Source organism: Morus notabilis, unplaced genomic scaffold (genome assembly GCF_000414095.1).
Source record: "Morus notabilis unplaced genomic scaffold, ASM41409v2 Scaffold388, whole genome shotgun sequence".
Taxonomy (NCBI): Eukaryota; Viridiplantae; Streptophyta; class Magnoliopsida; order Rosales; family Moraceae; genus Morus; species Morus notabilis.
The window spans coordinates 423,627-439,758 of NW_010362833.1; the positions used below are offsets into that span (position 1 = coordinate 423,627).

The 16,132-nt window shown below is 31.9% G+C and overlaps 1 protein-coding gene across 1 annotated transcript; it reads left to right on the top strand.

The window, feature by feature from the left end:
* Positions 1 to 11,186: 11,186 nt before the first annotated feature.
* On the top strand, positions 11,187 to 14,619 carry LOC21403277 (protein FAM133). Its single transcript, XM_010103059.2, has 5 exons — positions 11,187 to 11,512; positions 12,131 to 12,232; positions 13,175 to 13,316; positions 13,431 to 13,477; positions 14,078 to 14,619. Exons 1-5 carry the CDS (start codon positions 11,426 to 11,428, stop codon positions 14,294 to 14,296), a joined length of 597 nt encoding a protein of 198 aa, XP_010101361.1. The 5' UTR covers positions 11,187 to 11,425; the 3' UTR covers positions 14,297 to 14,619.
* Positions 14,620 to 16,132: the final 1,513 nt, after the last annotated feature.

Consider the following 16,132-nt stretch of genomic DNA (forward strand, 5'->3'; position numbering starts at 1 on the left):
ACCCAGAATCCAAACACCTTCCTTAGATTCTTTTTTTTTTTCTTTTTTTTATAAGGAGAGGACCATGGTGGGCCCCACTTTTACGTTAAATGAGACACATCAGCGAGTAGGTGTCACATTACTGGGAGAGAAACAACAGAAAAACGACGCCGTTGAAGCGTCGGCGGAATTGACCTCACAAAAGGTTAAAAATTGAAAAATATTTCAGACTTTCGGCGGGACGATGATGGCATAGGTTGAACCCGTGAATTCGTCATCCTCGCAATGCCGCTTTATTTTGGGAAATTTTCATTTTAATCCTCGATTATGGTGCTTTTAACACTTTATCCCCTAGACTAGAAAAGTATTTGGCATATTGCTCCCTGCATTTTGCATTCTTGTGCAGTATGAACCATTTACTTTGCTTTATGCTCACTTCGGTTATATTTGTTGTATTTAGCACATAAGCAGCCACTGGATATTGAACAAGATAACCACACTGGGATACTCACGAAGAAGCAAAAATGCATCCGTCTACACTATCTTTTGCAACTAGATGAAAAATATTAGTATGTATCAGCAAAAATATGGTTATTTTATAAATTTTGGAAAAAAAAAAATTTATTTATATCGATGAAAATATCGAAAAGATATGAAAATCACGACAGTTTATTTTAAGACAATATTTTTTGGTCTTTGACTATACAATTGAGGATTTTGTCTTATCATAAAATTGAGGACTATACATACACATCACGAACTAACATTTAGAAAATTAACTCATTTAACTTGTTAAATTATTACAACATGACTTATTTTACTTTTTTTTTTTTTCTAATTTTGGTCAGCTTTAGGGGAATAAGAATGGGAGATTGAGAATTTATGTTAGAGTTTGTATTAAGATAATGAATTTTTTGTTGGACGTCCGTTAGTAAAATAGGCCACATTATAATTTATAATAGTTTAACACATCACTGACTTTAGAAGGGGTGGTAATTCGTGTCACGTGTCGTGTTTTGATCGTTTTTTTTTAAATTTACAGTCAACCCGAACACGACTCGTGACACGACATTTTTTAAAAACTGCAACACGAACACGACACGACCCGAAAATAACCTGTGACACGAAATTGACCCGTGAATCCCAAATTGACACGAAAATTTTATACTTTTATTTAATTTTTTACATATTAGAAATAACTTCAAATTTATAACACACTAAATTTCAATAACATCCATTGAAATTAAGCAAATAATAGTATAAGATTTTAAGTATAACTATCATGATATCATAAGTTTATAATAAAATTTAAAATATGAAATGAAAAATATATGTATTTTTTAATTTTTTACGAGTTTTGTGTCGTGTTCGGGTTAGGCGGGTCCAACCCGAATTTGACCAGTGTTTTTCGTGTCAATTTTAGGTCAACATAATTCTAACCCAAACTCCTCTTTTCTCAATCCTAACCCGTAAAATTCGTGTCATTTTTTAGTCGTGTCGTGACCCATATTGCCGACCCTAGACATCAGGGAGTAAATTGTCAAAATTATAAGGCTAATGGCCAAGTTACCAAAGCGAATTATAATTCTGAGGCAAATGTGAAAAATACTCGAATCAGAATGGACGAATGGAAAGGTATTTGGGGAGATTCAAGCGTTTTTGGGGCTCGTGCCCTCTGCTTCATTGACTATAGTCTATAGTCGTCTGTCATGCACTTACATATCAGACAAAATGGGCTCCACTTTCCTCGCGCTTACGTATGCGTTCATCACAGCCATTGATCACGTAAGCTTGTTCTCATCCTACGGTGGAAATGCAACATTCATGACCCCAAGTGGGAACGGAATAAAAATAATCTCATGCAGTACAAATTATCAGGAAAAAGATAAACCAATCAGTCAATGGTAACAGTAGATTTGAAAAAATATCAATGGAAATAGTTTTATTTTTTTTTATAATTTTAATTTGATAACATGTGTAATAATGAATTCGTCTTTTAAAATTTTATATTTTTTATAATTTTAAATTGGTATTTTAATGTTTTAAAAATTAATTTTGTGTACTTGAGGTTTTTTTTAGAACATTAAAATGTTAAATTTATCATTTTTAATAATTTCTGATTTAGTTGATTTGAATTTATTTTTTATTAAATTTTTTTTAAAAAAATATCTTATCCATGTAGCAAACATTCTTTTACCTTCAAAAATCTTAAAAGAGTAAATTTCAGTAATTGAAAATTAATAAAAAGGGCAAAATAGACTTTTCAACCTTAAAAAGTGTTTAGAATTTTAAAAAATCCAAATTCTTAAAAGTAGAGGTACCCATTTAAAATTATAAAAAATGAGAGGGTACTAAGAGAATTTTGTTAAAATATAGGGTATTAAATTGAAATTATTGTTTTTTTTTCCTCAATAAGTTACTATTAATCTCATCTACTATTAAAAAGTCCTTCAAAAAAAAAAAAAAAACTACTTATTTTATTAAGGTGGCACTTTTATAAGCTATATGAAATTTTTATAAAATTTGGCGCATAATGAAAATCCAATTGTCTACAGTTATGGTATTCTAATTTTATTTTTTAAGGATTTCTTTGACAGACCACAGACACTATAAAAATGAAATTATATAAAAAATTATGTTTTTAAATGTTAAATTTGTATCACAAACTGTATGTTATGCATACTTTTTTAATTGAGTATGTTTTTAGAAACTAACCTTATTCTTTTGGAGAGGATTTTTTACCTAAGTATTCCTATTAATACTATTTTGAACGCTACATAACAATGAAACTAAATTCAAAATGAAAATGTACGTAAAGTTAATAAAACGCGATCAATATAGTACAATATTCTACCAAATAATTCTGGTTTGATAAGAAGGTAGTAAAGCACGAAAAAAGAGTACCACCAAATCTGTGTATTGGGAATTCATGATTTTGTGAATTATAGTAAAGCAAGCAGCAGAGCAGGTGGTGTGTGGGTGGTAGAGTAGGAGTGGGATGCCACAATTTTTATCCCCATTCAAGATATTCTATGCTATTATGGCGACGTGGGTCCAAATAAGTGGGAAAAATAAAAAAGATTGTGCAAAAACCACCAAGTGCTCCTCCTTTTTTCGAAACAATATTAGGAAAATAAAGCTAAAACTTTTTCTGTTTAAAAATGATCTCATTTCTCTCACTTTCACCCTTTTCTAAACATGACTTTAGGAAACTTTGTCATATATCGTGGCTCAAAGATGTTTTACCTTTCTGGGAATTATTGTCTCCCCCCCAAATTCAAATTTCACGTATCAGCATCTTCCATTTTAAATTCATAATATCAAAATCATTGGATCATGTTAAGTTACGAAAAACATATAAATAGTTTAATCAAATTTGAAAAAATTTGGAGAAATAAGGATTGTTGTGTTCTACCACCAATTGGCTAGTAGTGGGCCTATATTGGGTGAGACTCTATTGCATGCATCCCCAAATCAAAGATAGCTTGACAGGAGTAAACGACATTGCGTTTAATAACACAAAAGAAAGAAAGAAAGAAAGAGAGACCAAAAACCAATTTTTAGTTTCCCCCCCGTAATGAGTGAATAGAAAGTAGGCAATTATGTAACCCACTCGAAAATTCATTGTTTCTTAATAAGAGGTTGTCAAGTTTGTTCTATAAATGCAATAAATGGAAGCAATCAATTTTCCACTGCTCAAATAATAAGATATGGTTTTGAACTAATTATAATAATGCAACTCCAAATCTTTGTCCACATTCCACATGTTGGGAACAAGCAGATACCTTAAATCCTTACAATCCTTGTCCCTCTTTACGATGGCTTGCCTGTCCCTACATTCTCCTCTCAAGCCAAGTTTATAACATATAATATAACGCGTATTAATCTATAGATATTGCTTAAATAGAGAGAGAGAGAGAGAGAGAGAGAGAGAGAATGTCTGCTTAATTAGGCATGCAAGAGAAAGTTGGCCTGACAGATGTTTTTGACTTGTGTGGCTGGTTCACGTGGACATGTTTCATTTCTTTGTTTCACTTTTGGTTACATAAATTTTATTTTTTTTTAGAGAAAATTATAAATTTTATCTTAAGACTATATTTTTTTCGCTGATTTGAGTTTAGAATTTGAGTTTTGTTACAGTAAAAAACTCTCAGAAATAGTCATATATAACTTTTTTATTACAGTAAAAAGCTCTCACAGCACATAACATCTCAACTTGAATTAAAAACTCAAATTAACGAACCGAACGGGCTTAATTAAAAATATTTTTTTTGAAAAACTCTTAATTAATTTTAGTTTAAATGATAAAAATGTATGAGTTTATGTTAAGAGGTACAAATAAAAAAAAAATTATTTTAAGGGGTATTTTTAAAAATTGCCTAGTCTTTTTTTTTTTTTTTTTCCTTTCAATTTGAGGGTAAGAAGATGGCGTAAGATTTTCTTTTTTCAAAAAAATATTGAATCCTTTTTCATTTAAAAAAGATTTAAAAAAAAAATTTGATAAGATTATTTTTGTGGCGCAACTTGTTAGGTCTCGTTCATTTTACCGATTCGAGTTTTCAGTTTTAAGTTTCTACAGTAAAAAATTCTCAGAAAATGTCACATCTAACTTTTTCTGCTACAGTTAAAAGCTATATGAAAATGTCACATCTTAGCTCAAATTAAAAACTCAAATTCGTGAAGTGAACGAAGCCTTAGTATTTGTGAGTATGGCTAGTGCTTTTTTTTCAAAAAAAAACTAAAGTAATAAAATGTGAACGGTGCATTTGATCATGATGTCGTGGGTACGAGGCATATACAAGTACGGTCCCAATAAAATGACGCATCCTAACAAGAAGTACTAATTTGAAAAATACTAAACAGGAGAATCTGTCATGCATAGATATGATACTCTTAAAAAACAAATTTGTCTAAATAAACGTCGCAATTTGAAATTGATCCAGTTTTTATTTTTCATATTTTTTAAGAAAAAAAAACGTTTTAAAACGATATTTAGCGCAATAAAGATAAAAAACAGAAATAAAAATAATTTTTTAGTTTAGTCTAAAATGAGAGAGAAATAAAAGGTAACTTTTAATCATTTTTCATTTTTTATTTTTATTTTTATTTTCTCTTCTTTCGAGTAGAGAGAGAAATAGAGACTTTAATGATTTTTTTACACTGAAAATAATCTCTTGATAAAACTACCAAACGCATTTTTAAAAATAATTTATGTCTGAGATTGAAAACGTTTTCATTTTCATTTTTATATAAAAAATAAAATTATTTTAGAACGAGTTCTAAACACGCTAAAAAATTCGTCAACATGAAATCAAAGAAATACAATTATATAAGAAAAGATTCAAATATTAGTATAAAAATGAACCTGGTGTTGACAGTCAATATAATCTATAAAAATTCAATTAAAATGGGCTATTTATGAAAACAAATAATGCAAATATCAATTAACAAAATATGGGAAAGATTATGAAAAAACAACAACAAATAATTAAATGATTTGATTAGAGGATGACAATAAAAATACACAATTTCCACGCAAACAATTTGTGCCACGTTAGGATTAAAATCCTAACATATATATTTTGTTTCAAAACGTGCACGTTGATTACTTAGCAAAACTTCTAGTGGAGCTTGTTGTGTCTTATTTTTGCAATCTCCACCGAATTGGTTTTTTGACTTTTTCTTGAAAGAAGGAAAGAAGAAAAATGAAAGAAGAAAAAATCAGAATTGATGCACATATGAACCATTATAATAAGGCTTCCTTCAGCAAAAATGGCATTATTGGTGGTCGGGGTTTCCTTCAGGCTTCAGTCACGGCCCACGGTTGTGTTACATTAAGTAGTGGATTGGGCTCCAAAGAAGTGAGCTGGCCTATAGTTAGGCCCAGTTCTTCTATTACCAAAATCGACTCTTAAAAAAATTATGAGAAAAAAAAAAGAAAAAAGAAGAAGCTACATTATTGAAAGTCACTAAACGAGGTTAACAAGTTATAGTGTGCACAGATGAAGATGTGAAAAATCATCACTGCAGTGTTTAATAAAGGGAGGACGATCTCTTAGGTAGTGCTGGGCAAATGAAATGAAATAAAGGGTAATTCTAAATTTAGCTAGGAATTACCTCACTTGTCTTTTTAAACTACCAAAATGAAACATAACTTTCACCAAATTATCATTTTAAGTCATTGAGATATCAATTATTTTAACAACTTAAAACTTTTAATCATCTGAGGTACCGTAGTAGAGGGTAATGTTGTATCATACGAGCATTCATTTTTTACATGTGAACTTAGAGTCCCAAATATTAAAAATGAGAAGTTTAGATTATAATTGTGCAAAAATATTATGGTACTTTAATTAATTAATTGACAACAATTACTATTGGATTACAATTGTCAAAAATTTGAAATAAATCTTCTTTAATACAATTTAAAGTTCAGAATCTAAACGCTATTCTAAAAGCAATGTTTGTTAGCAATCATTTCAAATAAAAAAAAAAAAAAGAAGAAGAAGAGATACTTAGGAGGAATACCAGGATCACAGGTGTGGATCGACTTTTGTCAGGTGGACAAAAACTATTTGATTTTCTGACATGGTGTTTATAAAAAATATTGTGAGAGGATATACCTCGACTAATAGGATTAATTCTCTTTCTCAGATTCTCTCTCCACCTTCTCAGCTTCTTTCTCTCTTTCCTCCTGCGCCGCCAGCCTATTTGACTTCCACACTGATGTCGTCTTCACTCCCATCGGCGTTGTGCTGCTCCGTCATTGTAGCACCACACTCCACACCGGCGAGTTTGAGATTTCAGCGCACTAGGTCGATCTCCTCACCTTAAAACAGCAAAGAGCATCTTGTGGATATTTGATCTCCGTGGAGATCTCTCTTGCGAGCTGTCCACGCCGCCTTGCTCTGGTGTAAGCTTGGCTTTATCGCGACCTCCGGCAGAGGACCGCCCTCGCGCCACAGTGCTTGGGTCCAGCTCGTCACCGGTTCGCGTCTCCTCTTCCGCGCGAGGGAGTCCAAGACCTTCGTGTGGCAAAGAGCAAATTACAGAGTTCTTCGACCTTTCACTGTTGTAGAGATTTGCACCACCTCCATGCAGTTCTGAGCCGTGACTCAAGTAGTGCGCACATGCGAGTGCAGGAGGTCATTGCCTCTGCAGTAGAGATCCACACCAATAGAATGGTCTCCCGATCTACTACCTCTGCACCTGCACAAACTAGTATTGCCGCCACTTCTTTAATGTCGACAATCAAAGATTTACATATTTTGTTGTTGCTCTGATTCATTATAATATGCGACTTACTAACGAAGATGCTCTGATTGAGGGAGTTGTTTTTGTAATTTTCATATAGAATTGATTGTGTCGTTGGGCGTTGCCGATAACAGTATTTTTTGGTGGTTACCGGCTGGTATCGCGGTGGTTACGAACTCGTAATCAGTATTAAAATGGGTACCTTCGGTATAACGGTTGGTACCGGTCAGTAACGAATTGTTGTTTGGCTCGTTATTGATCGATAACTGACGGCAGTGGATACCGGCTAGTGTCACTACAGTTACTGATAGGTGTCACAGCGGTTACTAATTGGTAACGAAGTGGATATTAATTATTAGGGTAAATTGCACATATGTTCTTTAAATTCTTTAGTAAATGACAATTTAATTTTTATTTTTTTTTGACAAAACAAACTTTAAATTCTTTAAAAAGTGACCATTTAATTCTTTTTGTCAAATTTTATTAAATTTTTAACAGAATATGTTCTTCTTCTTTTCTTTCTTTCCCAAATTTCACCATCTTCCCTCTTTCTCCGATCAACCAATGGGTCCTCAAGATGAACCAATCCTTCAAGCTTTTCAGGAAAAGTGGTGGAGATGAACCTGGAAATGATGGAAAAGGGACTACGTCGGAAAGTGCAATCACCAGAGCTGTATAGTACTGGGTTGGCAACTGCATCCAAAAACATAACATATATATTAATGTTTCTTAACATATGTGTGTGTATATATATATATATATGTATATATGCTGATATATAAATAATACAGAAATTTGAAGAGATTTCTGACAGAAAAATGCACATGGTGGTCTGACCAGAGCCACCCAATAAATCTCTGGTCATTTTCTGGACCACGAAAAATGCAATACTCACCGTTGCTGGTTCAAGAAGACAACCCACAAGATTAAACACATCTTTGCAATCAACATATATAACCCAGAAAAGAAAGTGAACAAAAAAGGTAACATATTGTTAGAAACTTATTTAGATTTATTCGGAAAAAAAACAAGAAGAAAATAAAAGTGACCAAAAGAAAGGAAAAAAAAAAACGAAAGAAAGAAAAATACGAACCCATCAACCCAAGTGAGGAGAAAAGTAAGGGAGACACCACGGCTTGACTTTGTACGGAAGTTGGTTATGATATGTGGGATCTCCGCCGCACCCTAATATACTATTAGGTCTCGTTCACTTTACGAATTTGAGTTTATTTTATAAATTTAAGTTTTTAATTTAAATTGAGATGTGATATTTTTTAAAAATTTTTTATTGTAATAAAAAAAGTTAAATTTAATATTTTCTGATAATTTTTTAAATTTAAAACTAAAAACTTAAATTAGTAAAATGAACGAGACACTCATGAGCCCAAAAGCAAAGGGACTACGTCGGAAATAATGGGAAGGACTTTTTTTTTTTTTTTTATTGTTTGTTCGAGTGCTTTGAAAGAAGGATTTGATTAGATGCAATTTTTTTTTTCAGAAATAGTAAAAAATAGGTCAATATGAAAAGTTTAAAGAAGTATATAGGTCAATTTTTAGTTATAGAAATTAATAGGTCATAACTTGTCAAGTTATGATTCATAACCAAATAAGTTATGGACAAACTTATCAAGTTATGGTTCATAACCAGACATGTTATGGACAATAATTTGTCAAGTTATGGTTTATAACCATACAAGTTATGGACGAAAACAGTCTATTTATTAACTTATGTAAATTATTAGCCTATTAATTTTAATTTATCTCAAATCTTAACCTATTTCCCTCTTTCTCTATTTTTTTTTGTTTTTATGGGACTTATTAATTTGGGCTATAGATTTTTAACCTAAGGGTCTTTACGGCTATGTTTGAAATCTGTTTTAAAATAATTTTATTTTCTATATAAAAACAGAAATAAAAACGTATTTAATTTTAAATAGAAATTATTTATAAAAATATGTTTGATTATTTTATTTTATCTAAAAAAAGTTAAAATTGTGTTTAATTTTATATTTTTTAAAATATGTAATAGTACTTTAAATAATGTTAAATAATTAATATAATCCTCAATCAATTGCTTAATAATTAAACGTCCCAAGCATGTCTCCTACGAATAAGTTTTTTAGTACATTACAAATATATAGTAAATAAATAAAATTTTTAAAAAAGTTTTCTCTGTGATAAATGTAAAACTGTCAAGAGCCAATTTTTAGAAATAGGATTTTATAGAAAGGCTTTATCTTGAACTAGCCATTTCCCCGAAGCATCAGCAAACTGAAAAAAAGAATCACAGGACACAAACAGAAATGCCAGTCAAGAAAATAAAAAATGAAATTGGGAAGAAGAAAACGAATTCTGTTCGTTTTTAGAAATGAGTACTTTTTGGGAGAGAATAGAAAACGTTTTCTTTTTTGTTTTTGTTATGATGGGGTGCCAAACAGAGTCTTTACTAGGCTTGTTTGCTTTCGTTTTTGTTTATATTTTTCATGATTTTCGAAAATGAAAAATGAAAACGCATAGAGAAAACATGTTTGGTGTAAAATTTTTTAAAAATTAAAAACAAAAACGTTTTTGTCATTTTCTAAAAATCTGTAATCGATTTATTCTTGTTTTCATTTTCTCCTCCTTTTTCCTTTTCTCTCTTCAGCCAGACCAGAGGCCCCTGTTTTCATTTTTTTCTGCCCTTGACCAGTGTGAACCTGTGCCATTTGCTTCTCCGTTTTCCTCTCGCCTGACCTGTGCCATTTGCTTCTCGGCCGAGCTCCTCCGCCGTTTGCCCCCTCCCCCCAAACCACTAAACACAATTTCAGTTTTTTTAAAACTGAAAATAATATCATAATAAACTACCAAACGTATTTTCAGAAATGATTCTAAAATGAAAATGAAAACGTTTTCGTTTTCATTTTTATATAGAAAATAAAATTATTTTGGAACGAATTCTAAATACACCCATTGTATTTTCATTTTTGAGTCCTAAAAAAAAAAACGATTCCTAAATGAGTTTCAAACAGGCCTACAATTTCAACCCCTACCAGATAATTACCTTCACTAATGATGTGGCCCTGTATTAATAGATAATTCCAGCCTCCTCCAAGCTCTTCTTCATTTTCGATTCAACTCGTTATTCTCCAAAAACCCAACACCGAAATTCCCTTCACTAAATCATAGTAGTGCCATAAATTTCCGACGTAGTCTCTTTTCCATCATTTCCAGGTTCATCTCCACCACTTTTCCTGAAAAGCTTGAAGGAGTGGTTGATCCTGAGGACCCATTGATTGATCCTGAGAAAGAGGGAAGATGATGAAATTTAAGGAAAAAAGAAGAAGAAGATGGAGATTGAGAATAAGGCTTTTTTAATGGGACATTTAAGTCATTTTACTGAAAAAAAGTCACGTGATGAGTCACGTGACATATTCTGTTTAAAATTTAATAAAATTTAACGAAAATGATCAAACTGTCACCTTTTAAAGAATTTGAGGATCGTTTCGTAAAAAAATGATTAAAGATCAAATTATCATTTATTAAAGAGTTTGAGAATCATCCGTACAATTTATTCTAATTATTACCTTATATTGTATTCTAAATACAGTGTAATAATACAGTTGTAGTTATTTTTACAAATATTTTTTTAGGCATAAGTCAATCCAAGTATAAATTTTGTGGCGGTAAAAAAAAAAATGCTAGCACACATTGACAAATTAGTGCAAAGAACCCAAATATTTTCAGAATTATCAGGGACCCGTTTAAAAAATGTATTTAAACAATTATTTAAGTTTTAATTTGAATTTTTTATGAGAGAATTATCGACGGATGGAACGGATTTGGGTTTGAATAATATACTAAAGTCAAATGACACCGGGAACACCTTAGGGCTTTGACTACAACGTAGCATCGAATAAGAATCTGACACGTGACGGAGACAGCTCACCCGCGTGTAGTGTACCTGGATAGCAAATCCGATCATCAACCGAGAGAGAGAGAGAGAGAGAGACAGCTTCGCCTTGTTTGGATCGTCCTCCTCCTCCAGTTCCATAACCCAAACCCATACCCTTTTCCTCTGCTATCATTCTCTCTCTCTCTCTCTTCATCTTCTTCATTTTTCGGCCTTTAATGCCCTAATTTTCCTCCACTTTCTCTTACTTTCTTCCTCTATTTCGTGATTTTCCTTTTCTTCTTTTTCTCCCCCCCCAAAAAAATGGGAAAAAATCAAGCCTACAAAGCTATGCAGCGAGCCAAGCTTGGCTCCAGCTCCGCCGGACCTGACGAGGTCGAGGATGGCATGGTTTGTACCCTTCCATACTTCTCTCTCTCTATTCCATTTTTTCAATTCGCTTCTCGTTATCCCCTTTTAATTTCTTTGATATTTCTTGGTCCATGATTTGTTAAATTTTGTGATTTCTATCGAGTATTTGATTATTCATGTTTGGTTTGTTCGTCTGTGTTCCTTAATTCCTGAGTCGCGAACTGGAATCAGAACCCTAGGAAAAAAAAAGGTTGCTTGGCCATCAAATGTGCTTAATTATGTGGTAGAGGAAACTTCCACAGCTTTTGATATGGATAATTTATGAATCATACAACATAAACTTTTATTTATTTATTTATTTATTTCCTTTTAGGGATCTCAAGCAAGATTTTTGCGTATATAAATTATTGTTATTAAACATCTAGTACTATTGTTGAACTGGAAGTCTGGAATGAGAAGAAACAATGCTCAATTTTCCTTCTCCAACTCAATGATTAGCAAAATATTTGAAAGATTGTATATAATTTTTGCTGGAATATTTTAAAAAAGTAGTTGCTTGGCCATCAAATGTCAGTTATAATGATGTGGTAGAGAGAACTTCTGGTTGAATTATGGATTTGTTGTTTCCCTGGACATTACTGATGAGGAGAGTCGCAGGTGGATGGTTCATTTCATTCACCAGAGTGGCATGCTGCCCGTTTGGCCAGCCTAAAGACGTCTCATACGATTACCTGGGAAGAGTTCAAGAAAAAGCAAAAGGTACTATATTCTGCTTCTAAATATCTTTTCATCCATTTTGCTGTGTTATACATGACTGCGAGCTTTCATTGCAACATTGCATTTTAAAGACGCTCGAACATGTTTTGTGGGGGTAGATGGATATTTATCTTGGCACTTAATCAGTCGACGTTTTATGTTGAGAATAATCCATAAGGATCTTTCATTTTGCTTTAGCCAAAACTGAATCTGAACTTGGGTGAAATAATCGTTCCTGTTGAAGCTGCTTGCTATTGGTTTTCTGTTGAAAATGGGATTATAATACAAAGAAATGGTTCTTGAAGTGTATAGTGGCAACTTGCATCTTTGCCTTTGGATTCGATATGTAGACATGAAATTCTTTCGTGGCTCATTGCTTACGAGATTTGGTTTCATTTGGAGGGGGGTATAGACTACAGTGAGCGTCATTTTTGGTAGTTAGAGATGAATATTTATGCCATTATTGTTAGTTTTGTTTCACAGTTTTGGAGTTTTTGTCAATGGAAAACCTTTGAAAATAGTTTTGGTGAAGTACTTGGTGTAATGGTATCTCATCATGTTTGGTTTTGCCTAAGGTTAGGAAGCCTTTCATTGCTTACAAGATTTGGTTTTAGTTGGTGGATATAGTGGAGTCATGGTTGGCAGTTAAAGATGAATATCTATGACGTTCCTCTTAGGTTTATTTCACAATTTGGGAGTTTTTGTCAAAGTTAGACCTTTGAAAATACTTTTGATAAAATACTTAGTATAATAGAACCTAACTTCTGATAATTTACTTTGAATGGTAATTGTGATGTCTCTAAATTTTGTCCTAGTAATTCATTGGCGAGCATTTCGTTGCCGTAAGAAACTGGGTACTTTGTTTCAAATTTCCTATACTCCCTCCCACTATTTATTTCTCTGTTAATATTTTTTGCTTGTTGCATGTTGTACTTGATATTGTAGGAAGATGAAATGCGAAAGGGAGAATTGGAGAAAGATACAGATAGAATGATGAGAGAGTACAGAGCTCAACTGGATGCTGAAAGGGCACGCAAGCTTGCCCAAGGAAGAAACCACTCTGGTAGCAAGTCTGATCGCAAAAGAGGTATGTCTAAGACTTGTAGATGTGGAAAGAAAAGTCCCTCTGTTCTATGTTCTTTATTTCGGAGGCTTTTATTTTAATTTCCTCTTCTTGTTACGATGAGACGTTTTCTTGCAGATAGAAAGGAGAAAGACTTGAAGAAACGCAGCAGCAAAAAGAGGAAGGTGCTTACAATTTCTTTTATTGTTTACCAATGCTCTTTTCTGGACGTTCTAGATTTACAGACTGCTTAATGACCTCTCATCCCCCGCTGAAAACTGAAACACAGTAATTTAACTGTTTCCTTGTTGAAACTAATGAAGAGAGGGGAAACAGACATTTCTGATTCTAGGTTTCTAGCCTGCATCTATGGAAACTAAATGCCATCAGTATGTCAACGTGGCAGATCTTTTGATTCGTAGGAACTCATCTTTAGAAAATCATGGTTTCAATCTTCTTGGTCTTTCTTTAGAAGCAAGCAAATTGAAGCTTCAATTCAACCTAGTTCTGGAGCAGATTCTGTGGCTGTGAATTCCTCTGGACTTGTATAGATTCTATCTAATTAGATGAAATACAATCCTCTTAAATTAGAATTGAAACTTCCAAATTGTTTTTGCGGAGCTTCAAACACGAGTTATGGTTGAATATTTCAATATGTCCAGTCCTCCAGTTTACTTTACTATGAGCATAATCTTGTTTATTTGGCGCAGTCTGCTTTGTTTATCAACGGAAATCTGTAATCGGAATACGTAATCTAATGTCTCTCTTCTCGATTACTGCTGTAGCATTCAAGGAGGAGATGGTCCGAATCAAGTTCGTCAAGTTCATCCTCAGACTCTTCTAGTAGTGATGAAGAGAAGAAGGAATCAAGAAGATCGAAGTCTAGGTCTAAGAGATCCAAGAAGGAAAAGAAGCACAGATCAAGGACCAAGCACTCTGGCAGTGACAACGAGGCTGACGGTCCTGTTCCCCTTTCAAGATTCTTCGAGAGTGTGAAGAGCTAATAGGGGTGTAGCCACTCTGTAATAAATTATCTATTCCTACAATAGGGCATCATGAGGCTTTTTCTTTAATGATTTCCTTTTGGGTTTATAGATTCAATTGTTTCTTAGGATTATATTCCTCATTGATAATATCTTTTCTTTGGCTTGACCAGTTATAGTATCTATCTAGTTGCTTTAATATGAGCAAGGTCTGTGCTTCTTTCTTTGGTAGAAAGACTGGTACAAATTCATCTAAACTGTAATGAGCTCCATAATATCATTTGATGTAACCATCGCAAGTGTAATGAGCTACATAATTTCCTAATAACTTTTGGTGGGCAAAGTAATTCAGTTATTAATATTTGCTTGTCAAGCTCCAGGGTTTGGATATTCCTTCAAGATTCAGTTCTTCTGCTACATTTTCATAGTACAAAGTGGAAATCACATTTTATTGACATGTAAGAGGATCTGTAACGGAATTATATAATTGATGTGTTAATGACAAGTTTAGTATTTGAATGCAAAAACCATTTTTCAATATAGTACCATTAGTTGTGTCGATTTGCCATATACTATATTTGGTGGTAAATTTGCATTAAATATAACATACGATAAATTTGACATTTGAGTGTTATTAATTGATATATAACTTTTTATTTAATTATTGTGACATTTTCATTTTCAAGTTATTTTAAAATTTAAAGTTTGTTTTTATAACTTTCATGACATATTTACTTATTAGGATTGAGAAATGAGAGTGAAAAATGAGAATCAATATCATGTTTACTTGCTCTTTTTTATTTGGAATGAGAGTGAGATTCGTGGGCTCCACTCAAATTTAGAATTAAGGAATGGAATTGACACTCTCATGCCTTCCTTGAGATTGAGACTCTCATTCTTGATATTAACATTAAATTACTCTCATACTCATATTTTACTTATAAATATAAAATTCAAAATAAAATTCAAAAAATAATAATTACAACATGTATTTATTTTTTTATTTGCGTAATATTATAATATCATCCTAATTGTTATATACTTTAATAAAATAAATATGTAATTTATTTGTTTAATAATTTAATAATTTATTTTAATTTTTTAACACTATGTTTTATTTATATTTATTTTATTTATATTTTTTAACAATTGATTTTTATATTTTAAATAATTATACAATTTATATTTATTATTTTAATACCGTATTATTACATTAAATATTTAAATATAATAAGTACAATAATTTATTTTTTAAATTAAAAATATAAAATTGACTTAAAGTGTATATTAGTACTTCTACACTATTTTATTCTGATTCTGAATGTAGTAAACGCATGAATGAGATTTAAAGTAATTCTGATTCCGAATCTTGTCACTAAGTAAACAACTTATTCTGACTCTAATTCCTCACTCTAAATCCTACCCATTTTGAATCCTGCCCATTTTGATTCATATCTATTCTGATAATGCAAATTGTAAACATGCAATCAAAGCTCAATGATTATGATAAAAAGTAAATTTAGCATTTGAAATAGTATTATATAGTGAGTACAAATAAAAATAACATGCAAAATATGCCATTACTTTTTAGAGCCAATTATACAATTAGCATTAACATTTAAATTGAAAATTGTCTTTGGCCATCCTATGAGCGTGGAAAATAGACGTAGATTGCCCGAAGAGCAGGGTTATTTATCCCCCACGCGTGCATCAACTAAAAAGAACGGCCACATAACAAAAAGTAGATTCCAGTGATCGTACCATTAATGGTAATAAATAACATTTTTCTTCTTCAATTGATGCCTGAATTATATATGTTGATTATATATATATATATATATATATATATAATATATA